The 26893-nt window shown below is 43.1% G+C and overlaps 1 protein-coding gene across 1 annotated transcript; it reads left to right on the forward strand.

The window, feature by feature from the left end:
* LOC133506656 (vasorin-like) lies at nt 1–23811 on the forward strand. The gene is made up of 2 exons (XM_061830996.1): nt 1–185; nt 19887–23811. Exon 2 carries the CDS (start codon nt 19909–19911, stop codon nt 22048–22050), a length of 2142 nt encoding a protein of 713 aa, XP_061686980.1. The 5' UTR covers nt 1–185; nt 19887–19908; the 3' UTR covers nt 22051–23811.
* The last annotated feature ends 3082 nt before the right edge of the window (nt 23812–26893 follow it).

Genomic DNA, 26893 nt, shown 5'->3' on the forward strand with positions numbered 1-26893 from the left:
TCGGATCGCTCCGGCAGTTCGGATCGTGACGCGTGCACGGAGAGCGGACACGTCGCGCGGAGACTTGGAAGCTTTTTTCCGCGTGGACGGACTGCCCCGGCGCGCTTTGCGTTCACTCGCAAAGTTTGGATTCAAAGTTTGGACTGGACTTTTGATTTTGTTTCTCCTCGATTGCGTCGCGAAGGGTAAGTGACGTCTCGACACCACCCCCCCCTCCTCCTCCTTTTCACCCACGCACACCCACACGTGTATGTATTGTGCGTGTAAAAGCAACATCTGACCGCGAGTTGACTATATGAGAGATCGTTCAAAATTTGTCCCTTATCATATGAACACAAACTACTAGAACGCTCTCATAAACGACTGAAATGTTTTCACTTCTATACACGACTGAAATACTCTCACCTACTACTGAAGCGCTCTCATTCATACTACCGAAAGTCTCTCCCACACACCTCAAGTGCTCTCATATTTACAACTGAAATACGCTTATAAACACTTTTTTATACTAAGGTATGTTACTGAAATGAATCACATACAGCAAAGAAATGCTTTTAATAGAACTGCACTCATAGAAACATGAATGAAGCACTCTCAGATATTACTGAAAGGCTCGTGCACATTGCTAGAATGCAGTGATGCTCACATGGGCAGTACTGCAATCTCGCATGCACCGTTAAAAAAAAAACAACCCACATGCACTACTGAAATGTGCTCGTGCACTAGTGACTGTTGGTGCTAGTACACACACCTGAAACACTCACACGTTATTCAACTGCTCTCATACACACCGACAAAAGATTTAAAAGTATGCTTCAAAGACTAAATAAGATTGTGTGTAAAAATAAGAACTAGTAGTTCGGAAATGATTCAAACCTGGATGCTGATGCCATAATTTGATAGAAAATACCCCCTCGAACCCCACCCCAAAAAAGAAACATTGCAGTTCTAGATTTGGCACAGAAAAAAAATAATCGTCATGAAGCAAAGAAGAAAAATATGGAAAAACAATACAGGACACCAAAGATTTGACATTGTATCTCATTTCGGGACGTAAAAACAATAAATGATCAATACTACGTAAAACAAAACAAAAAAAGACTAAAAATTACGTTTGTAACTGCAGACAAAAAGTAAATAAAACCGAAAGGGGTTCTTGGAAGTGATTCCAAATGAATCGGGGTCTTCATCTTGGCTAGGACACCATTCAAAAACGGAAGGGTTCTTTGGTTGCCGTCCAGCAGTAAGCCTTCGAAGAATATGACGGACGACATTTTAAAACCTTGAAAAAAATAGACGCTTCCAAAAAAAAAAAAAAAATTAAAAGGTTGATAAGCTAATATGGAACACGGACGCAAAACTAATAGAAATGAGCAGCAACGACTGGGATCGCTCTTCACCTCGAGTTCTCCTGTTTCTTCAACCAAGAGGGCTCGTGTTGTGACAATGATCGGAGAAGAAAGAGAAGAAGAAAGAGAAGGCTGAGAATAGCGATGAGGGCTCACAGACAGTCGGGGCGAGGCGGAGTGCGAGGAAAAGCAAACATTCCTGACTTGCTGCCTCAGCAATTTAATTAAGTTTTTTTTTTTGTTTGGGGGGGGGGGGGTGGATGTTGCTCGAGGTGGACCCCCCCACACCCAGCCGACTCCCCACCCTTTTGCTTCCCAGCTTGAAGTAATACCGAGGGGTCAGCTCATAAGTGCTGCGGTCACGCCGCCGTGACGACCGAATCTAAGGAAAGATCCCCAGCAACGGACTTAATTAGCGTAATCGAGGAAGTTAAGCGGTACAAGGTGGACAAAGTCGTACTTGCGTCTTACTCAGCTTTAAAATGGACATTTTTAATTGCTTCTATACAAACAGAGTGATACTTTGATTGAACACTTTATTTTCTTCTCGAAATCAATTTGCTAGTTTTGCAAATCAGTTTTCCTTCTTGAAATATATCGCTATTAATCCCTTCAAGTCACCCCCCAAAAATCAAGAAATAAAACCCGCAAAAATTGTAAAATGTTCGTTTTAAGAAATAACACTACTACACTACACTGTCTTAATAAGATACCCTAATAACCTAAGTAGGATGCAAATTTTAAAAGAAAATTATTTATTTTTGCTTTACTCGGTGGACATTGTGCTGCTCCTCGTGTTGTGTGACGGGATATTGCCAGCGGGGGGCAGTATAGTAAAAAAAAAAGACAAATGGAAAGGATTTCATAACTGACTCAGTAAAATGCAGTAATATTGGTATTATTTTTTTTTTTTTTAGCAGAGGATAAAGAATAATAGCACTTGTTAGTACTGTTAGATTATCCATCATTGTTATAACACAGAAGCACTGATGCTAGTCGTTAGCATGTCTGTTGTGAGCTACTCATGAGTTAGGTTTTTAATCACAAAATGCGTAATTCTCTCTGTTTTGTCTTCGGTTTGACAGTAAACATCAACTGGGAGTGGCACGAAAAAGCGAGAAGCTTCTTTTTAGAATATTTCCTATACAGCAAAATGCTACTGGCTGCGAAGTAATGATTAATTCCCGGGCTACAGCGCGCACCTGGTTATAAGCCTCACCCAGTACACTTGTAAAGGAAATACTATTTGGTACATACATACGGCGCAGCTGTGTAAAAGCCGCAAGTGCCCGCATTGAAAAACGAGATATTTACAAAGAAAGACGGTACACAGAGAATTTAACTTTAATGCTAGCGCCGCCGCGCTAATGCTAATGCTAGTGCTGCGCTAACAGGGCTGGTTAAAAAAAAAATACTGGTAAAAATCACTGAGACACGGCAGTAACACGCTAGCGCAGCGCTAACAGGGCCGGACTGGTAAAAGTCACTTCCTTGGCACATATATTCCACCATTCTCACTCTTACCTTTTCCGCTCGAGTGCCCCCGTGAGGCCGTTTAGAAAAAAATGCACAAATTAGCCACATAAACCGCAATGTTGAAAGCGTGTGGAAAAAAGTCGGGGCCTATAGACCGGAAATTGCAGTACTGTGGTTTTCTGCCTCTCAAGTTGTTCATATACACGTCATAATACACAAAGATTTTAAACACACACTTTGGACTTTAAAAACACAGCTGAAGAAAAGTGTTCTATGTAAATAAAAATCAAATGTGAAACATAAAACAATTTGAAGGTAAAACTAATAACCAGGAATATAACTGGGTGTTAAGTTTCCCAGAGCAGAAAGATGCCTCTGAGTATTATATACTGTATACTGTACTTGTTGCTGCAGCGTTTGTGTTCAAATATACCTATACATTGTTTAAATCTACCACAATGTCCATGCTAGTTTGATAGCACGTCTATGGCGTTTCACATCGCGCGTTAGCATGAAGCGAGTGGATTTTTGTAAGACAAAGACTGCGAAGGGGGGGCGGAAGGTGAACCTTGTTTGCAGGTGTGCGGTGACGTCATTGGTAGATTTAAAGCACAGGAGGGTGTGCGCACTTCTGTGTCATCGATCAAAAAGATTTTTCTTTTTTAATTCTCAATGGAGTTGTGGAAGGTCATACGGGTTGCAAAAGTTGAAATGATTTAACGTGGTTTCTTTTGTGTGTATGATGAACAGTCCCAAAAATGTTTTGACTGTCAGCTCTGACCGCTTCAGCCACCATCTTTTGTCACATTTTCTTGCAAAGTTAATAAGATTCTTTCTTTGGCGGAGGGCACTAAGAGTTCAGTCGCAAATGCGAGCCTCCGGGGGCCAAATGAAACCCGTCACAAATGTGGAATGTAGAAGAATCCCCGTCATTTCTTTTCAGCGTGTATTTCAGTCTTGTGTGTTATTACTATCTTATTATTATTATTATGATGTTACTGCACTTCTACTCGAACCATTTGAGACATTTAGCTCAAACAAAAGCAAAAAAAAAATAATAATTTGCTGTCACTCAACAGTGATTAATGGCACTTATGACGTTGGCATTCCCTATAAGCCGCGCACTTTCGCCACGTCAGATTTCATATTTTTAAATAAGTATTAATGTGGCACGCTTGGAACTTTGCAGTTGATCCCCCCCGAGAGGCTCCTTAATGGCTTCGGCTCAAATATTGCAGCTTGCAAAAATGCTTTATTTTGGACAAGGCTGTGTTTAGCACAACTTCATCCAACAAGCATGTCATGTGCCCCCCCCCTCGTAAAAGTGCTTGTAATAGCATCGGTATGTCTTTCTATAAACAAACCAAAACAAAAAAAAATCTCATTCTGTCATGACTTTATTTTCAATATAATATGACTTTCCTCTTTATTCCCGTAACGTTACATCTCCCCCCCCCCTTCAGAAGTACATTATTCTCTTCATAGTCCTTTTGTGTAATAATCCATTTTTATTCATGTAATTTTGCCCATTTTATTCATCAACTAAAACTTTTGTTCTCATAAATACCGACATAACAAATTGGAGTACCGTTGTGTATTTAAAAAAAAATAATAATAATTTATACTGTTACAATTTCTTATTTTTTTTTCCATTCTAGTAACATCTATAAACGTGTCATTTATCCTTGTACCAGTGCTGCATCCTTTTTGGAATTTTTATTCATTTTTTTTGTTTTGTTGTGTTGTTTTGTAGAATTAACGGTAACGTTGCCTGCTGTTGTACATCTACCGCGGTTTCAGTTTTCGGCGACAAACACGCTCACATGACATCTTTACAAGTCATCTTGACACTTGAGGAATTCTAGAAGCAAAACTACACGGACAGACCCGAGCCTCGGCACGCTCACAGCCACCCCCCGAGGGAGACTTTCGGGCTTTCTTCTCCTTTTATAAGCCATGAAGTGTGTCTCCAAGTAGCCCCCCCAGTGTGTTGTATAAACACGGGCGCCTCAGTAGGAAGGTAACGAGCGTGACGTCACAATAAAGAGTCGTGCACATTCCGCAGTGGTACCAGGAGGCGACATTACGAACAAACGTCGTCACAGTGTCAACATTTAATTCAGCAATTCTGTCGTGTACCACCAGAGGGAGCCCGCACGCCACACTTTGGAGAAACTCGGCTAGGTGAAGTGTTGATCTTTAAATTAGGAATTAAAACATTAGAGGAAAATGTCATCTTTCTAGCTTTCGTACCTGCAAGCTAACATACCGATCACGCAACATATCTGCTTAGCTACGTCTAGCGGGCCTGCTACCTATCTTTGTACTTACATCCCTTTTTGCGCGTCTACCTACTTGACCTGTGCGATATTTTGTGTTAGCATCGTTATCGTGACGTACGTGTGCGCAGTGGTGCAATAGTTCACAGGGCATGCTGCGATGTTGGTGGACTGTAATATACAGTGAAGCAACTGTGATGTTAAAAGTGACCAGCAGAGGGACCTTGAAGGTTTTCCTATTTTGCTCTTCCGAACGAAACTAGGCTGGCGCGCGACAGCTGCGACGTGCGCAAGGTGTGTTCGGGGACACCGCGTAAATAGGAGTGAATGTGTTCTTTTCGAATACAGTACGTCAGGGGTCACCAACCTTTCTGAGCCCGACGGCTATTTTGTGAGCGTCGATAAACTTCAACAGTCAGAACAATATTTTTGTATTGTATTACATTACAGGTATTTGAAAAATGTAATTGACGTAAGCAAGTCAGATTCCAAATTTAAAGCACAAATATTAACGATTTTGTATTTTTAAAACATGCCTCGCGGGCGCCCTAAATGGTCCTCGTAGGTCTGGATATGAGCAAAACGTGCATTTACCCACAAACGTGTAAAAGTGTTGAATTATGGATGCACGTAAACGGGGTAGACGGGGAGACAAAAAGCACAGCGGTTCGGTCGCCCGAGGCGACGTTTGCAAACTTATCCCGTCACCTCAGCTCAGACGGTATGAAGCGCGTGTCCGTGGAACTCCCGCAGTTGTTGTACGAGGCGCTCCCGCCGTCGCACCGCTTGGGCCTCGGAGGCGTTCGCGGGTCACAACTTCGGCTTTCTCAAGCGCGTCTCGGTTCCGAGGCCCGGGGGGGAATTTCTTCCCACCTCCTCCTGATCACAATATGGCAAACATAACTACCATGTTTACCTTTTTCGAAAGAAATTAAACATTTTTTAGAAATAAAATGTAGACAATGTACATCCCCTAGCCCCCCGAAAATATCAAAAGTGCACATTATACACAGGTATGGGGGGGGGGGGGAGAACTTTGACATTTTATAAATGTATGTTGCCATCTAGAGGTTATGAAAAAGCTGTACAATTTCATCCCAAAATGTCACCGCCACCGAGAGGTTATGAATAATGTGTAATTCACGCTTTCATTCCAATATTACAGGGGTACGTATGACATATATTTACAGTTTGGCTCCAAATTTTACATAACCTAAACCTGATATGATTGATGACTGAACAACAACCATGATTAATCTCTTTTGGGGTGTTTTTATAATGATAATGCATTTTCCAATTTCGACAGTTTACTATGAATTCCGTTAAAGTAAAAGGTTTCATCTGGCCCTTCATGTTTGTGTTTTTGTAGCTATCTTACAAATGCTGCCCGAGGAATCAAACACATGAGCACAACCGTGTTTTTTCTAACTTACTAAATAAACGTAGGGTTGTGAATTTCAAAATACAAGCAAGTAAATCAAAACGAACTATTGAGCGTTCAAATAAAATGCTTAGCTTCAGAATTATATCTAAAAAAAATACTTCATGTTTTGATAATATGATTACAAGCAAAATCATGCATCGTAAAAATGGATTGTACATAGGTTTTCCGGCATTTTGGGGGTCCGCATTATACATGGGTGCAGATTATACATGAGAAATTCCGGTAGCAACGCTGTGAGAATAAAGTTGTGAAGTCGTAATATTATCCATCCATCCATCCATCCATCCATTTTCTTAGCCCCTTATCCTCACGAGGGGAGTGCTCTGGGAGTGCTGCAGGCTATCCCAGCTGTCATTGGGCAGGAGGCGGGGTCGACCCTGAACTGGTTGCTAGCCAATTGGGGGGCAGATTACACATCATCGGGCCAGATGAGGAACAAAATGACAAAGCGGGCTAGAGACTGAAGGCATGCAGAGGGACATTTACGTCTTCCACTAACCGCTTTCATAAAATAGCAAAGGATCGGGACATCGCAACGGCTGCTTATTTGTTATAAAATCATCTGCTTCTCGTATGGTTATTTTATTTCATTTATTTTTTTGACAAAACAGATGGTAACGTTCAACTTAAGAGAGCAAACAGTTCAACAAATCAAGTCGAGTGTTTGGGCGACAAAAGCATATTTACGTGTCAACAAAATGGTGAAGAATGCAATTGCATATGAAGATGAGAATTTTGTAATCACACCGACACCGTATGCAAAATAATAATAAGAATAATAAGGCAAAAAAAAAAAAAGACGAAACAAAACAATGTAATGTGCATGCCAGGCCAGTTGGGGGCGATGCCATTGTAAGGGAAACAGTAAAAAGGTAAACAATTACTGTAAAATTTTGACATTTCCTGACGAGTGTGGTTCGAACAATGTTTGTTTGTTTATTTATTAATTCATTTGAGTGTGTGTGTGTGTGTGTGCTAACATACCCGAAGCGACGTTGTTGTTTTTCCTTCGCACGTGTTCTGCAGCTCGCGCGGTTTTCCGACATCTTGCTCACAGATGAGCGCCGAACGCCGCATGAGAGAGACAACAAACAGATCCAAACGAGAAGAGCGATTAGCAGAGGTGTGTTTTCAAGATTGCGTGTGGCCCGTAAAACATCAGTGAACTTCGGTTTAGGTGGGGGGGGGGGTGTGTACAGATATCCGCACCTGGTACAAAACTATATAGCAGGGGGTGCCCAGACTTTTTTTTTTTTTTTAACCACAAGATCTACTTTTCAAGCAGTTAGCCTCTCACGATCGACCAATTTTTATTTTTTATTTTTTAGAACAACCAAGAATGAAATAGAATGACCAAGTGACAACGATCGACCCACTACAAAAATGCAAAAACATATTTATTTTAAAGTATATTGAGGATTCTTTATGTGTAAATGTAAGTTTGTGTGCCAGTTCAAGGACTTTAGGATTGGAGTTATATACTCTGACCGCTTTGTTTTGGGCCAAACGCGAGCTGCAGCTGTTTAATACTCTCTTTTTTTTGGGTCCCAGTTAGAAGACCATTACAATAGTCAAGTCTACTTGAGATAAAAGCTTAGCTGAGCTTTTCCTGGTCTGCTTGACACATACAAAACGTCACTCTTGATATGTTCTTCAGATGGTAGAAGGCAGTTTGATATGATTGTTGAAAGTCAGGTCGAAATCAATCAGAACACCAAAGTTTTGGACTTGGTTTTTTTTTTTTTTTTTTTTTTTACTGTAGTCCTTTACAGCTGCAGAGATTTTACTGAAGACAATATTTCCGCCTTATTTTTAAAAGATCGGAACAAGTCAGCTATGCCTCTTTTATGTGTGATGTGATGCTGCACTTGGATATAATATCGTTGTTTCGGACAGTCCAGATTGTGTGGTGGTTCTGGATCAGGCCCAGCCTAAAATGATCTCACCGAGGGCGGACAAACTCGGTGTTGGTGTGTCTTTTTTTTTCCAAATTGGTCCCGCTGTAATGTAACAGTCCGCAGGTACATTTCATTTGCAGATACCAACAAATGAACTTGGTTGTTCAATTTTATACCGAATTGGCGGGCAAACACACCAGAAATTGTAGACAAATATTGCATTCTTTAAAAAGCATTCTACCTTTAAGAGGATGCGTGTCAAACTCATTTTTGTCGCAGGCCACATTGTACTCGCGGTTTCGCTCAAAGGTCCGTTATGGCTGTGAAACGATAAAAATCTTTAACTGCCTTGTCATATTTGAAATTCATGAACTAGTTTTGGAATCGGAAATCAAAGGGTAATGGGTTTTTCTAACTATTGCTGTTTGCTAGCACAAATATGATTGTAATAGCTCAATGTGAATTGGATTTGAAATTTTGGTACAGATTTGACCCAAAAAAAAAATAATGATTTGCCTCCGCGGACCACATAAAATAATGCAGTGGGCCGGATCTGGCCCCCGGGCCTCGAGTTTGACAGCCGGGCCTGAGCGTCACAATTTTATTTGCTTCATGGTCACGTTTAGCGCACGATCATTTTCTTTATGTCATTTAAAATATAGAAGAAGCAGACCCGTTTAATAGATTTGTTGAAGAACCCTTGGAACGAGTTTGGATCCCGACTCGAGGGTGTACCTAATAATGTGGTCGGGCAGCCGGTGCATATTTCCGAGATTTTTTTTTTTACCCCCCCCTCCGTGGTTTCTCTTCCTGCGGGTACCTCGGCCCGGGCGCCGTTTGTCGTGACGAGCGGGAGCCGCGGCCTCTCGCCAGACCGAGACGCTCCGTCAACAAACACGCGGTCAAGCGGCCGAGTCGCCACGGTTACAGACGTTTGGGAGTTGGACGCTCACCAGTCAGCAGATGGTTCTTGTTGGAAAGATTGACGGAAAGGTGAAATGTGTCTCTTGCCTTTGATTGGTTCATTTTGATACTTTTGACATCCCATAAATGTCAAACTTGAATCCACACAACAGTTTCATGGCTTTCACTGCAGCAGACGGTTCCAAAAAAACTTAAATATTGAGGGCGGGGTGGCAAAATTGTCTATCCATTATGTGAACCGCTTATCCTCACAAGTGTCACAGGAGTACTGAAGGCTACTGGAGCGTTGGTTTTACAGTTTCTGAGGACCGGGGTTTTAATCCCAACCCGGTCTGTGTGGAGTTGGCATGTTCTCCCCGTGCCTGTGTGAGTTTTCTCCCACATACCAAAAACATCCATCCAGCCATCCATTTTCTTCACCACCTATCCTCACGAGGGTCGCGGGGAGTGCTGGAGCCAATCCCAGCTGTCAACGGGCAGGAGGCGGGGTACACCCTGAACTGGTTGCCAGCCAATCGCAGGGCGCATCGAGACAAACAGTCGCACTCACAATCACACCTATGGACAATTTAAAGTGTCCAATCAATGTTGCATGTTTCTGGGACGTGGGAGGAAACCGGACTGCCCGGAGAAAACCCACGCAGGAACGGGGAAAACATGCAAACTCCACACAGGCGGGTCCGGGATTGAACCCGGGACCTCAGAACTATGAGGCCAATGCTTTACAGCTGTGGCACCTACCAAAAACATTCAACATTAATTGGACGCTCTAAATTGCCCCAAGGTGTGATTGTGAGTTCGGCTGTTGTCTGCCTGGATGTGCCCTGCAGTTGGCCGGCAACCAGTTCAGGGTCTACCCCGCCTCCTGCCCGATGACAGTTGGGATAGACATCGGCACTCTCGTGACCCTTGTGAGGATAAGCGGCTTACTCGTGATTTTATACATTACATTATTGTAGAGGGCCGTTTTACCATTTAAAAACTTGCATTTACCCACAAACATGTAAAAGTGTTGAAGTATGGATGCATGTAATGGGGGGGGTAGACAGGCATTTTTTTAAAAAGATGTAAAGTTAACAGAAAAAATTATAAATATATTATATATATATATATATATATATATATATAATGTACATCCCTTACCCCCCCAAAAATATGAAAAAAGTCAAAAGTGCGCATTATACACAGCTATAAGGTGGGGGGGGGGACTTTCACATTTTATAAATGAAAAAGCTGTACAATCTCATTGCATTCATTAAAAATTGTTGATTTTTGTTTTTTGGAAGCTGGAACAGATTTCGAGTAGAAACGTGAAGTCAATGAAACGCAGGACCCATTATGACTTCAAACCGGAGCGAAAACCACATGGAAGCCGATGTTCTTTTTGGACCAGTCTGAGCCGAATTAGTTGTCCTCGTCTTGAACGCGACCTCCGCTGGGGCGCCGTGTTCCCCAAAAGCGATAACACGCGTGTTTATTCCATATTATGACTTCTTCTTGTGACCATGTGATCCCAGGGTCATCTCAGGCACCGCGCTATTTTTAATAGAGCATAACCATGTCAAAGGTCACGCCGGCGTCTTTCCGACAAAGGGGCGTTGAACACGTTATCGGCGTGAAATTAAATCGTGTGCGTACATGCGAGTGTGCGCAGCCACACTTCCTGCCGCACAACGGCATCATTTTTCCCCTCCGTCCCGAGTCCGCGAACGGGCCTCGGGGGCTCGCCGCTGAGTCGTGTGTCGGGTCGAGCGCCTCGCCGCGCTCGTGTTTTTAGACCCCCCCCCCCCACATCCTCCCTCCTCCTCCTCCAATGAGACCAAAACTTAAGTCATCAGCAAAATATGGGGCGCCGTAAGGGACATCGTTTCGTGCGTGTGAGATGTTTCCGCCACTGTTGGAGTAACTTACTCTACGGAACTGTTGTACGTAATTTAATTACAAAAGGGATTTAATTGTGATCCAATACATTACTGGAAGTCAAAAAGTAATTACATTACAGCTACTTCCGTGATTATTACAATTTTAGTTAGATTCTACTTTTTCATTCCAGTCAACGGTTGCGATTGGCTCGCTTTGGTCATGTGCCATTCTGCCGGAGTCTCAAAACATGACATCCATCCATTTTCTTTTGCCGCTTATCCTCACGAGGGTCGCGCGGCATGCTGGAGCCAATCCCAGCAGTCAACAGGCACGAGGCGGGGCACACCCTGAGCAGGTTGCCAGCAATCGCCGGGCACATAGAGATAAATAGACGCAGTCACAATCACACCGAGGCGCAATTTAGAGTGTCCAATTAATGTTGCATGTTTTTTGGGATGTGGGAGGACACCGGAGTGCCTGGAGAAAACCCAGGCAGGCATGGGGAGCAATGTTCCCTCAAAGCTGCGCAACTGCGCATTTGCGCACTCGTCGCACACTCTCAGCGCAGATGAAAGGAGATACAGCGCAGTGAACTACAGTCTGACATTTTTTTTGTTTGTTTTGCCTCTCACAATGAGCTGCTGCCCGGCCACACCGGGGACACGCACTCTACTTCCTGGTTTACCTGACTCCGCCCCCTCCCCTCTTAAAGTGGTAATTACAATTGGTGCGTATTGTCTAAAATTCCACCTTGGCGCAGCCTGATCGAGGATGAAAGCACAGGCGATACATTGCCCCAAAAGCTAATTATGTATTTTAAATATAGGAGGCAATATAATATTAACCCTAAAACTGTTTGGGAGCATCATTCCGCTTTCAACATGCATTGCGAAAGATATTTTGCAAGCAATAATTCCGTTTTACACCAAGAAAAACAGACGGGGATATCATTGTGGGTTTAAAAAAAAATAAATGAAGTTGGATGCGTCATTTGAAATTTACAGTTCATAGTTGGCTTGATATGTATTTGTATTGTAATGTATTTTTTTGTTTGTTGACATTTCCAGTATAAGTTTGCAAAAAAAAAAATTAAAATTCTGAAATCTTAAAAATGTTCTGATGGGAATTTAATCTGAACTTTTTCACGAGCCGTGTAACTTCAACGGATGACACCGATTGACTGCAGTGCGTACGCCTGATGTTGCTCGCAGCGGTCAAAGGGGGCGCTCACGGGCTCAGTGCGTTTGCTCAGAAACGTCAAAAAATTAGAGGGACCATTGACGGGGAGAACATGCAAACTCCACGCAGGCGGATCGAACCCTGGACATCAGAACTGTGAGGCCAACGCCACCGTGCCGCCCAAAACACGACATATTTTTCCAAATATGACATTCCTTCTGAATGCTCCACTACAAAAAGGACAATAAAACCGTGTAGTGCGCCACAATGTTTTTTCTATCCTCCAAAACCTCAGGGCTTCCACATTTGTCTACTCCGGTGGAGGCCGAGCGGTTTTCCGTTTCCCTCGGTCAGGGATCGCGTCTGCTCTCGCGGGAAGTCAGACTTGTGCGACCGGCGTGCAGAATGAAGCCCGTTGTTTCTCCATGAAGCGGTCGGTCAAGGTCGCGGGATTGGAACCCGCCCGTGTAGGCAGACAAACGCTCTAATAGATTCCCTTGCTGCGCGGTGCGCGCGTGTTTACTTTACGGAAGGATTTGTGAGGAGTTTAAGTAAATAGATAAGTGACTTATGTAAACATACGTCCCCCCCCCCACCCACCCCCACACACACACAGACGTCGTTTAATCGTTCTTAATAAATTGTACCACACTCATTTGCTGAATAATCGGCGCGTGCATGGCAGTTCCTGTCGTTGTTCCAACTTCTTGTCAGCAGTTGGTGGGGTGGGGGGCACACTTTTTAGTTTTGTGCACGAACACGCACAAAACTGTGGTCGACGATTTATTGAACCGGTGCAGCAGAAGCGGAGTTTGTCTCGAGCTGATCTGGAAAGCGTCTCTGTTATTTATATTCGTTTACTTGCATTGTATTATAATCATAACAACAAAGACATTGTTTTCTTCTGGTGTTTATTTCAAGGCGATCATTTATTGCAGCTGTTTGAAATGTTTCCCATGTTGAAATTGTATTATTGTAATGCCGCATTTTGAATGCTATAATTGTCACAGCATTTAAAAATATTTTCTCTATTTTAAATCCTATTTTCAATATTGTTATTGTTAAATTATTTCAATATATATATTTTTAAAGCAATTTCTACATTGATTTTTAATGGTATTATTTCCACTTAATTTACAATTCAATGTAATTTCTATTACTTTAATATTTTAAAAGCTATTGTTAAAATTTTAGTTCTATTCTATGAACAATATTTTAAAATCGATTTTTGAAGCTACTATTATTAATTGTATATTTAAATAGTTTGTTTTAATGCTATTATAGTTACAATATTGATATGCTATTTCTTAACATTCATTTTAATTCTATTTTAATATTTCTAATGCTATCATTTGAATGCTCATAGCTGCTATAGCAGCAATATTTTACTTATCGTATTCAGATCAAAGCAAGAAACTTTACCAAGGGTGTTGTAATGTAATAATTACAATGTAATTAATTAAATAATTACATTTTTTTCAATTCGAACGGTCAATTTGAAACTCAAAACTTGCATTTAAAAAAAAAAAACGGGTATTCTCTCAAAACATAATTGTGACTCGTGCATATTTTTGTTTAAAAAAAAAAAAAAAAATCCCAAAATTAACTAACAATGACATGGCAAAGCCCTTCATTAAGAGAACAGTTCAACATTTGAAATGGTTCAATCGCAACTTACCGAGTCCTTGCTCATCGCTGCTCAGGAGGTCCGGGTTTCCGGTCAAATACCAGTTTAGTTGTGGACCTGTTTGGACTTGTCGGAAATGAAGGGGAACCAAGCAACAGAGCAAATCGGCCAGAGGCCGGACGGCTGTTCAACAGGGCCCGAGGGACCAAACAAGGCATGCGATGAATAAATACGGAGCAAAAACGTGACAATTTGTTTATGTCTCAAAGGTGATGGAAACCTGAATAACTACCAGATTGCCGGTAACCGCCTCGTCTGAAAACCAGCTTTAGGAAACCCTTCATAACCTGAATGGAAAATTTGAAGTATTGTGACTCCATTGGACAGGTTTTATCCATCTGGGTCTTGTGTAAACAGGGCCTACAATACGCGTTGTGGGGTAGTCGATACTGGACCGTGAAGCGGATTTCACTTGTGTGGACGGTGGTAGGAAGTAGAAGGTTTATTGCCTGGAAAACAAGGAGAATTAAGACCTCAGGGGGAATCTTTTGGTTTCTCTTGCCTCTGTCGGCTTTTGTGTGTAGGTCAGACATTGCTTCCAGATGGAAGCTGCTCATTAAGAAAAGTGGCAGTGGGAGCAATCAGACTCGTGGTTGCCTCAAGGTAAAAATATTTTGGCGATTTGTTTCTGAAAAGCAGGTCTAGGAAAGGAACTTGGTTGGTGTATTGTCTAGTTGAGGAAGTGAGCCATGGAAGCAGGAGCCAACCAGTCCAGACTTGGTAGTTCTTGGTTATGTCCTTAGGCTTTGAGGCTTTGTTCACTAAGTCAGGTGTCCATAATCTGGTACTAGAAACTTCTATCTGGTTGTCAGCCAGAATTTAGGTCCGCTGGCTTATTCCATTGGGTGCACGATACTGTCAGTGGCACTTCTAGACCGGATTTAGTGGCGTGCCCAGACAGGGGCCAAAGGGTTTTTCCAGAGTAGCCAGAATACAAGGGAGGGTGCTGACTGAATATTTTGTCAGAAAATTCCAGTCACAAAACAATGGCTACTGCATACAATGTCTAAATATAATTTATGTAGCAAATCCCGATATTTTTACTCCAACGGCCAATAAATGTGGATCAGTGACACATGACAAAGCAGTGAGTCCCTTCAGCCAATCAGGAGATCGAAGAAAAGGTTTGGATGAGCCTCCAGTGGAATTCCTTGCACTCCTCTGTTTTTATTTGTATTTTTGTGTGTCACAAGTACCTGTTCCATGACGTAAACATTTAAAAAGACCGGACATATTTACACCTATGGCTAAAATAGAGGTCCTCATTAGGGTCACAGGTCAGCTGGAGCCTGTCACGGTTGACTTTTGGAGACAAGGGGGAAAGACCTGAGCCAGGTTTCGACTGTCGAAGAGATAAAAACGGCAAAAAACAACCGGAATAGCTAAATCAAGAGGGAAAAAAACAACAGCATCATTTTAGGATAAAGAAGAGTCGCCTGTCTGAGGTTTGCTTGAGTTGCCAGATGCCTTGTGGCATATTTACAAGGAGCTTTTTCAACGGCTGATTTCCTGTTGCTGGCAGACGCAACTGACTCGGGAGCAGCAAGATATCAATGCGGCGTGCACACAGGTGCCTGCATTCTATTCAGGAACTAGTATCTCGTATTTTGGGTAGCATTCATTTTTAACAATCCATTTGGTATCGAGAGACCAGTCGATTTCCGGCGGACACCAGATAAATCCGGGCCTGTTTGCGGAAACACTGGCCGTTCCGAGAACTGGATCAGATCAGTACGTCCCGACCCGAAATGTGAACTAGTTCAGGAACCTTCGTTCATTGAACTCCTTCAAGTACAACACTCTGCATGTATGAACAATCGTTGTGACGGTTGGCTTGACAGTCAGTGGCCGAGATGATAAAATACACAATGGCAAAACATTAATATTACCGTGCATTTTACTCGTTATTTCCTCTAAAAGTTGTAGGTTTCAATTCAAAAAAGCGAGTAACTTTGACGTCACCAAATGTGCTTAGGTGGGCCGTGATAGCTTGAGAGCGTCGAGACTCGGACTAACTTTTGGGTTTTTGTGCAGTAGCATCACATACAACAACAGGGTCCCAAGAACGGAAGAAACTCTGTAGCCTCCTCCAAAATGCCTCCCACGCCAAAATTATTTTCTTTTAATATCGATCATGTCTGTCGCGGATCAATTCCTGCTCAGTGTTGCTGTTGATATGTGCCCTGCGACCGACTGGCGACCAGTTCAGTGTGTAGTCTGACTTTCGCCCGAATTTAGCCGAGATAGGCTCCAGCACTCCCGCGACCCTTGTGAGCATAAGTGGCTTGGAAAATAGACGGACGGATACATACTGACACGGATGTAGCGCCCAAGCCTACTTTCAACCCAAAGTCATCTGGGACAGACTCCAGCACAAGATAAGTTAGACAGAAAATGGATGAATGGTTGCCATTGAGTTGTGCGCTCCGTTTTGCCTCAGTTGCTTCCGATCTCGACAAATCAATTTCGAAGAATTGGCAGAACGGAAAGGCCAATTCATCTTTCAGAGGACAGTTTCCACGCGGTATGAAAGTGCCAGTTAATGGAACGCTTCGTGAAACGCAATTCTTTTCGATGTGACTGGTGGTCTTAATATAGACCCCAACGCACTTGTCACTCTGCGGTCTAGACGGCAGTTGTCAGGTGTTTAGGGCTCACACGGGAGATGGACAGCGCTACGGTTATTAGCCTTTCACTTTTGCCCTCAACTGTAACTGGCGAAAAATGGGCATTGTTCAAGTACTTTACAAGTTAACATGATACTACTTCACCGAAATCACGTGACTGACCATATTGCCGGTCTAGCAAAGCATTCTTCAATGCTAAGTCGGTTGGAGACGACACAAAATTATGTCTTATAGCACGACGCCCAGAGTTTTGTCCGATACCGTTAAACGTTTAGAAGGTGATAATAAAAGAAGGTATGCGGAAAAATGAGAGAAACTAGGCATAGAGGACCCGTTATTTAATGCTGAAGTTGATGTTTTCGCCGATAAGAAATTGGACTGCTTGTCTTGGACAACTGGATCTACACACGGATCTGGTCAGGAAGTCGTCGAGATTTACACGGAAGAGTTTGAAAGCGTAGAAAAGTCTGGACGTATACGAATACTTTGTTGCTGGATCTGTTCTCAATCAAAAATAAATCCAACGTAGCGATGAAGCCACGCAGATTTTTTCAATACAAATACCAATATTTAAATAAATGACCCCTGGTTTTATACAAACTCGCATTCATTAACGATGATTGGAAAAAGAAAAAGACAGCGAGTTGGCTCCTCGTACACGGAAGCGTGTTCTGGCCACATGTTAAACTTCAGGTTTGAGGTTTACCGAAGTTTAAAGTGTAGCCACACTACGCTTCCGTGAACGTTGGAGATGACTCCCTGCTTTTTTTGTTTTTGTTTGTGTGTTTGTTTTAAATGTGCATTGTTCTCAAATGAGTCAATTTAGCATTATAATTACTTGTTGGTAATTTGAGATTGAGAAGAATAATTCCTATCTGAAGTGAAGCGATCGCTACACTGTCATGTGTATTTGGTCGGGCACCATCCATCACGTGTAATTGCCAAAATCCATCGAGCTTTTCTCGTCTTTTAGTCTTTAATGAATACTGTACGCATGTTTTTCAAATTTGGGGGAGAAACCTGGAGTACCTGAAGAAAACCCAATGGAAGCCCAGGGAGAACCTGCAAGCGCCAAACCCTGACATCTGAATTCCAAACTTGAGAACTTTTGAGGCCGACATGCTAACGGCTAACGTACTGTCGTAACTTGTACCGACAGATCGACGCGCCGTATACAATTCCGATATCTCCCATCCTTCCCTACAACGCCAGTGTTTGGATTACACAACAGCGAGGTTGCACATCTTCCCGTTCCGTCGAGACGATTGCGTTTTGGAGTCGTTCTGAGCCTTAAAGTGACTTCTGAGCTTTTTAGGCGGGAAGTAACAGGATATTCCACTTTTGGGAGTTCGAGGGGTGTGGGAGTGGCTGGGTTTTTTTTTTTTTTTTTTTATTGTCCTCTCCAAGAAGATGAAGTAATCTCCCTTTGGAAAGATGTTCTCGAATGTAATTTATGTTCTCCCTCTTGCCTCTTTAGTACCTTTATTCTTTACTTCCCCCTCCCGTTTGTCCCTCCTCTACCTCTATGCAGTAGAAATCTGATTTCCAAACAATAAAGAAAAATTCGACAACGTTTGTGTAAATTACATATTTATAAAGATGCACTTATAGTTATTTTACAACCCCATCACATCAGTTTACCTTTTTACCTGAGTTCTTTAATCCCCCGAACGCTCCTCATCGGAACGGCGGATAAATAAACGACCGACGGCGAGTCCAGCCGCCTGCCGGGATTCGTCCGCGGGAGTTCTTTTGATGCCTCGGCGCCGCTCGTATGAAAAGAAGCATACAATAGAAGACATTGTTATGATGAGAGCAAAGAGAGACTCAAAATAATTTTAAAAAAAATTGCATAAGTGTCTTCACACACTCGAACAATTGAAAACAATTTTCCTAATTGGACAGCGTCACGTCGAACACGCCCTGACGCAGGCAACCTCAGCAGGCATTTCTAACACCTCCGACGAAGTTGGTGACGTGGATGTTGGCAGATTTGATGTAAAAATACTTTGTACTCGAGTAAGAGCGTTAGCAGTAGAATCACTGAGTAATATGCTGAGATACTGTAAGTAAAATACCAAAATTCACAAGATGCAGCTCAAACGTTCTTTAATCATGAGAAGTAATTATATGCAGGGCGGCACGTTGGCTCAGCTGGTAGAGCGTTGACCTCACAGTTCTGAGGTCCCGGGTTTGATCCCGGACTCACCTGTGTGGAGTTTCCATGTTCTCCTGCGTGGGTTTCCTCCGGGCACACCGGTTTCCTCCCACATTCCAAAAACCTGCAACATTAATTGGACACTCCAAATTGCCCCGAGGTGTGATTGTGAGTCTGGCTGTTTGTCTGGCGACCAGTTCAGGGTGTGCCCCGCCTTCTGCCCGTTGACAACTGGGATAGGCTCCAGTACTCCCCGTGACCCTCGTGAGGATAAACGGGGAAGAAAATGGATGGATGAATTATATGCCACACTAAGGATTTACATATCGAGAGATCATTTTTCAACTTTTTTCATGCCATTTATCCTCACAAGGCTCACAGGAGTCCTGGAGCCTATCCAAGCTAACCCGATCCTGATCATTTTGGACTTGTAACTAGCAGCTACCTGCTTCCCTTTTCTGTCTGCATTCTTTCACCCCACCCTCTAATATCACCCCCCCCCCCCATCTACTCTCCTCTTATCACGGGGAAGACAAAGATTCACTTGGGTCTGTCACACAGTGAGCAGTGGCCGCAGTGGATTGTGGGTAACTTCATCCAGCTGTGCATCCGCCGCCTTTAACCGTGCGAAGTGTGTTGGCCGTTGATCTAGGGTGTGCGCGTTTAGCCGCTTTGCTTCGCATCGACGGCCGCGTTTCTTTTTTCACGTCTTTACTGGCGCAGGTTCCACTGTGCGCAAACTAGAAGAGCTGATGTCTGAATACCTTGTCGCGTTTCATTAAGACTTGAAAAAAGTAGGAACGGACTTTGTACAGTCTCGATGGCAGATTCTTGGCTTTGGGGTATAGTGATGCCGGCAGTCCTGAAAGCCTTAGAGAAAAAAAAACAAGGACTGAAAAAGAACTAATCTGGAATTAATATAAAGGTGGAGGGTCTGGTCTGGCTAATAGTAACAGCTTTCCAAACCGCCTCTTCATCATTTGTTTCCATTTTGTCTTTCAGAGTTCCAAGCCCGGGAATTACCATGTTGCCTCATCTCTTGCTCCTCTTCCTCTCCTCCAGTCTGGTTTCAGCCTTCGAGTGCCCCGTAGATTGTACTTGTCACAGCGCGGGTTCAATATTCTGCATCAATCGACGGTCCAACACTGTGCCCCGGGTCCCAGCCAGCACTGTGAATCTTTACATCTTCCAAAACGGCATCAACGCTTTGACCCAAAACGACTTCACAGGTCTAGGGGACTTGGATCTGCTAGATCTTAGCCAGAATAAGTTGGAAGAGGTTCCAGAGGGTGTATTCAAGGTGCTGTCAAAGCTGAAGAACTTGGATTTGTCCTCTAACCTCATTACTCACATTTCCAAAGACAGCTTTTCTGGCCTGGTGCAGCTTGAGAGACTATACCTCCACCAAAATTTCATCCAGAGCATCAATCGAGAAGCTTTTGAAGGCTTAGGAAAGCTCCTGGAACTCAAGCTCCAAGGGAACAAACTCACCTCTTTGCCCGCCCTCAATTTACCCAGGCTTCTGCTTCTAGACCTGAGTTACAACAGCATTCCAAGCCTGGATGTCTCAGACCTTCAGACACCCCATTTAGAAGCCCTCAAAATGGCTTCGCTTGGGCTTATCTCTCTGGATGAAGACCTTGTAGCCTCCCTGAGGAACCTCCACGAGCTAGACATTTCCATGAACCAATTAGCAGAGGTTCCTCAGGCCCTAAAAATGGACTCCTTAAAAGGCTTGATCAAGCTCAACCTGGCTGCCAATCCATTGGGTGAGCTCAGGACAGAGGATTTTCAGAAACTCACTGGGCTCCAGGAATTAGATCTCAGTGGCCTCAATCTTCAGGGATTTCCCCAAGACTTTTTCCAGTCTTTCCCCAGACTGGTAGATCTGGCAGCAGCTGAGAATCCCTTCAATTGTTTATGTCCCCTTGCTTGGTTTGTAGTCTGGCTTAAAGAGAAGAATATAAATCTAGGAAGGCTTGAGGAGACCAGGTGTCACTTTCCTCTAGCTAATGCTGGGAAGAAGCTTTCAGTACTGGACCACACAGATTTTGGATGTCCACCGACCACAACTTTGCTGATGAAGACCATCGCGGGAAGTACTCCAGCACCGCAGAGTCCAACCGTGTCTCAAGAAACAACCTATACCAATGGAATTCCTCCTCCTCCTCCTCCTCCACCTCCCCCGCCACCAAGCGAACAAAGCATAGACTCAAACACAGACCTGCTTCCATCAGAATCTCCTGCCTCCCCGAGCTCCACCAGTGGGGAATATGACCAGCACATCTGTCCACCGAACATCTGTCTAAATGGTGGCACTTGTAACTTTGACCCAATGGGCCAACTGGGTTGCCTGTGTCCTTCAGGAACATCTGGACTCTATTGCGAAAATCTTTATGACCTACCTCATCGACCCAAAATTTTGGAAACAGAAGTGTCTGTCGAGGCTTCCACGGTTCTTCCGGAACTTGATGCCATCAGCTCCCGCCAGGTGACCTCCACCTCTATTCTTCTTGATCTGCACCTCTTCATCAAGACACGGCCAAACATCCGTGGCATCAGGCTGACTTATCGCAATCTCTCGGGACCCGACCGCCGCCCCATAATTTTGAGCGTACCGGCATCCTACCCTGAGTACACGCTGCGTGGACTCATACCCAACTGTACCTACTCAGTCTGTGCGAGTCCCCTTGGGGAGAAAGTGACCACAAGGGCCAACAGCTCACTCGAGACGGGGTCATGCACGGAAGCTCGGACTGCAGGGGTTCCACTCACGTCCTTAGAACCCCGAGTGGAGACACAGAGCCCACTCATATACACTCTCATTCCTGCTATAGCTGCTGTGGCACTGGTGCTGGTTTTGGCATCGGTGGCTGGTCTGGTCATCTGTCTGAGAAAAAGAAGGCAGAGGAAGGCAGGAATGGAGCTGGAGCTGGGTCCTGCCGATCCCGATGACTCCTTGGAAGTGGAGGGCATCAAGGCATGTCCGGAAAACGGGGGAAAGGGTCCACTACCCCACAAACAGACTGAGCTCGACCGTTGTCACGCTCCAAAGCCACCCACGTCCTTTCAACAAAATGGCAATTTGGACTATGAGGTACCACTGATGCAAGGACACTCCCCCTCAAATAATAATCGATCATCCCTTAAGCCGTCATATTTCTGAGACGCAGTCATATATGTGTAGTGACTAAGCATTGTAAGGTTTCATTCCGATTTGAATCCGGCGCCTTTGCTTTGTAATATGACATTACGACTGACTGGATTGCCCGTTCAGAGAAAGACGAGTAGCAGTCACATTTTTGGCCTATTGGAAAGGAGCAAAAACCAGTACGGGACAATGAACAGGCCGTGGTTTGAAATGGGTTTGTTGGAGGGGAAAAAAAAAAAAAAACTAACCAAGTGATTAAACAAAGTGCAATTGACAAGAAAAGACCTTGGAGCAGGAAAAAAAAAGTCCCATTATTTTTTAACGTGGACACAACTATTGACAACACTTTATTTGAAAACAGTTTCTCGTTCGAAGAAACTGTGAATGAGTTGTAAAATCTGTTGCTGGACTTGGGCGTGAAACTGGAGGAAATCGGAGCCACACGCGATCTAAAACGTGAAGATTTGAACTTTAAGACCCTTCGGCCCAGTCGCATTCGAACCGGAAGTGAAAGGAGCTTCGCTGTCACCCTCCGGGTCGGGTCAAGCTCCAAATAGTCTCGAGCGGACCCACTGCCACTTGCCAAAATAAACTTCCAACCTGACCAAGCTGGATTGGACTCTTTCAACGCGACCCGTCTGTAATTCTCTCCGCACATCCAAACGCTTTTCGCTCCGCGGGAGCCAAATTGGCCGCGTAAGACGAATGGACTGAATGAAGAGACGTTGAGTCTGGCCACATTGTCGTGCCGTGACAGGAAGGCTGTCTTGTCTGACTGTTCTTAGGACAATTGTTGGTGTTTTTATATTGTTTTTTTTTTTTTTTGCCAGATGTCAATTCAGTATTGCTGTCTTTGTGATTGAAATGTTCATTGTTTTTACATTGAGGGGGGAAAAATGCCTACAGGTTACTGATTGTAGTTATGTTAACGTTACTAAAGAATATCGGACTCGGGTAGTCAACAAACTTTGTACAGAACGACGTTAATCTTTTTGGGTATCTGTCGTCGTCCAGATGGAAGTGCTAATGGCCATTCGAGTGCCAGAATCTGGCCGATAATGGTTCAAAATGACCTCCAATAGCCTCGCCCAAGCAGTTTCAGCGAAGATAAACAAATTGTGCAAAGTACTACCATCCAAGAAACCTGTTCCATTCTCAAAGATAAGTCTTGTAATATGTACATCAAAACAGAAGTTTACAAAAAATGAAATAGTTTTGATTCGGCTGACACCGCAAGATATGTTATGCTGTCATTCCGAGGACACGGGCCAAAAACTTACGTTGAAAGACTCGTATAATACAATTCAACTATTTTACCTAGATGATCATCATGATCTTGTTTTTTTTTTTTTTTAAAAAACATCCTCATCTTCATGTGCGATGAGCGAAATCTTAAGCAGCTAAAATGTAAATCTTTTACAGCAGTGTGCCTTTGATTCACGAGGCATGCACATGTGTTTTAAAACAATGCCCATAAAACAAAATGTTAGATTTTGGCTACAGATGAAGGTACATGATAATTAAACAGCTTTTTTTTTTTAAACTGCAATATAATGTGAATCCATCCATCACCCCCCCCCTCCCAAAACTGTCACACACATTTATATGTACCATCTGCCCAGCCAATTAACACATCAACTGGAATAAAGTTATGCTGCTTTCGACTACGAAAGGGACCAGCAGGTCGCAAAAGCATCATCATGCTGTGTATTGTTTGTCATAAGTGTTTGTGTTTGTGCCAGCAACAAGGACAGTATTAAAAAAAATCTATATACATTTTCTATACAACTGTGTCGTGCATTGAATTAAAAATAGTCGACATTCTGTAAGTTATTTCAAGTTCCTTTTATGATGGGGCAGCACATGAAAAAATGAAACCCTCGCTTTATAGGTTTGTGTCATGAAAGGTGATTCAACCTGATTTTGTATACACTGAAGAAAATAAGTATTTGAACACCCTGCTATATTGCAAGTTCTCCCGCTTAGAAGTCATGGAGGGGTCTGAAATTTTCATCGTAGGCGCATGTCCACTGTGAGAGAGATGAAAATCCAGAAATAACGATGTATGACACAGCCAGGAAAACCAAGGAGTGGCTCCGTATGAAGCATATCAAGGTTCTGGCGTGGCCCTAGCCAGTCTCCAGACCTAAACCCAATAGAAAATCTTTGGAGGGAGTTGAAACTCCGTGTTTCTCCGCGACAGCCCAGAAACTTGTGTGATCTAGAGAAGATCTGTGTGGAGGAGTGGGCTAAAATCCCTCCTGCAGTGTGCGCAAACCTGGTGAACAACTACAGGAAACCTTTGACCTCTGTAATTGCAAACTAAGGCTACTGCACCAAATATTAACATTGGTTTTCTCAGGTGTTCAAATACTTATTTGCAGCTGTATCACACAAACAAATTGTGATTCATGGATTTTTCTTTTTAGATGATCTCTCTCACTGTGGACTTGCACCCAAGATGAAAATTTCACACCCCTCCAAGATTTCCAATATAGCAGGGTGTTCAAATACTTATTTTCTTCACTGTATATCTTTCATACGACTAATAACGACAGGAGTACTGCAGATAAAGGCAGACCTTTTGATGTCGTCATCGTGTTGGTTCTCATTACATTGTGGGATTGTACGCAACTATGCGGTAATTGCTACTTGGGTATGTAAGAAATTACTATGCCTGTATCCAAGTACGTTGAAAGATTAACTAGCGACTTTAACGGTGAACTAGTTTTTCCACATGCCTTAAGTTGCAGCGGTTTCAATTCAAAACTAGTGTTGTGCCACGTGAGGGAGAGTTTCCTGTTAATGCACACGCACAGCCTATATTCTCGTATTTCATTCATGCACGCCTGTGACTTCGCTAACCTCAACCATAACGAGTTTACTTTGCCATTATGTTGGTTTACGTCCATTTTCTATCATTTCTCGTAGCCAGGAACAGATGACTAAACTCCCTTATTTGGCCATTTGTGGCTCTCGTGTTAACGCGTCATCGGCCTCTTCGACGTATGCGAACATTTTGGCTCAATCGAGAAAACCGTACGATGGAAGAATAATAAGTCATGTGTTTCGGGTGCAAATTTGGTCACCGTGTCGTTTGGTCAACGCATAATCGACAGATATCGTGAGCGCCAAAGGCTTTAACGGTTTAGAAAAATGAAGTCCAGACTTGCAGTGCAATGTGCTTCTTGTTTAAAAGCTCTCCCGCGTGGACTTTTTGTAGGGTGCTGGGGCTGCTTGGGGGGTGTCAAATTATGGGAACAATCATCTGGTAGTAATAGATATAGCAGAGCCCTGCTGGAGGTGCACGGATGAGGAAAGCAGAGGGGTAAAAGTACACTGCCGACAAATCCTTACAATGTTCAAAATTAAGCCCTGAGGACAGCTATAACAATGTGTCGATGACTTGTTTTCGCGGGGAAGATAAACAACCCATTTAGCAGCACGGATTGCAGTCGCACTACATTTGAGATAAACAACTGAAGCAACTCTGTGTAATGCGGAGCCCCGGAAGGGACATTGAAAAAAAAAAAAAATAATAATAATAATAACTGGTTTCTCATTGTAATGAGAAACTTTGTCATTGTAATGAGTAAGTTTCTCATTGTAATGAGTAACTAGTCCATTGCATGTGTGCATGTATAAAAGACCCTTATTCCTTATTCAGGAAGCTACCACTAGCAGGTAAATAAGCTACGACTACCTGAACGCAGGAAGCTACCGCTAGCAGGTAAATAAACTACGACCCATAGACAGCCGTTTTTCGACACTCTTATTGGAATGAGTAACTTACTCATGAGTTACAATGAGTAACTAACTAGTAGTGTGAAGGCCTTAAAGGGACATTGAAAAAAAAAAAAAAAGAGTAAAATAACTGCTTTCTCATTGTAATGAGAAACTTTGTCATTGTAATGAGCAACTAGTCCATTGCATGTGTGCATGTATAAAAGACCCTTATTCCTTGTTCAAGTAGCTACCACTAGCAGGTAAATAAGCTACGACTACCTGAACGCAGGAAGCTATCGCTAGCAGGTAAATAACCTACGACTCATAGACAGTCGTTTTTCGACACTCTCATTGTAATGAGTAACTAACTCATGAGTAAGTTGCTCATTAGAATGAGTAAGTTACTCATTACGAGGAGAATACAGTTCCCTCCCCCTCCCCAATGTCCCTTTGGGGGCTCTGTAGTGTAAGACTAGTGTAAATAAGCTACGACTACCTGAACGCAGGAAGCTACCGCTAGCAGGTAAATAAATTACGACCCATAGACAGCCGTTTTTCGACACTCTCATTGTAATGAGTAACTAACTTATGAGTAAGTTGCTCATTGGAATGAGTAAGTTACTCATTACGATGAGAAAACAGTTTTTTCACCGTCGCTTTAGGGGCTCCGTAGTGTAAGACTTGTGTAAATAAGCCACGGCTACCTGAACGCAGGAAGCTACCGCTAGCAGGTAAATAAGCTACGACCCATAGGTAGCCGTTTTTCGACACTCTCATTGTAATGAATAACTTACTCATGAGTAAGTTACTAATTGTAATGAGTAAGTTTCTCATTCTAATGAGTAACTTACTCATTAGAATGAGAAACCAGTTAGGTTTTTTTCCCCCCAATGTCCCTTTAGAGGCTCCGTAGTGTAAGACTCAGAAAATGGAGTTAAAAAAAAAAAAAAGTAAACAAATTTAACAAGAAACTAATAGCTTCCGTCATGTGACAAACAAAACAGACATTAGCATAGCCTTTTAGCCATGCATTCTTTGAGGAAGGAAGGCAATTAACACATCTGTCAGGTCACAGTTTACCAAACCGAAGCAGACCACAGCAAACAAAACACCATTTAGTGAAAAAGTGACG

The sequence above is a fragment of the Syngnathoides biaculeatus genome, chromosome 9 (assembly GCF_019802595.1).
Source record: "Syngnathoides biaculeatus isolate LvHL_M chromosome 9, ASM1980259v1, whole genome shotgun sequence".
In the NCBI taxonomy this organism is placed as follows: domain Eukaryota; kingdom Metazoa; phylum Chordata; class Actinopteri; order Syngnathiformes; family Syngnathidae; genus Syngnathoides; species Syngnathoides biaculeatus.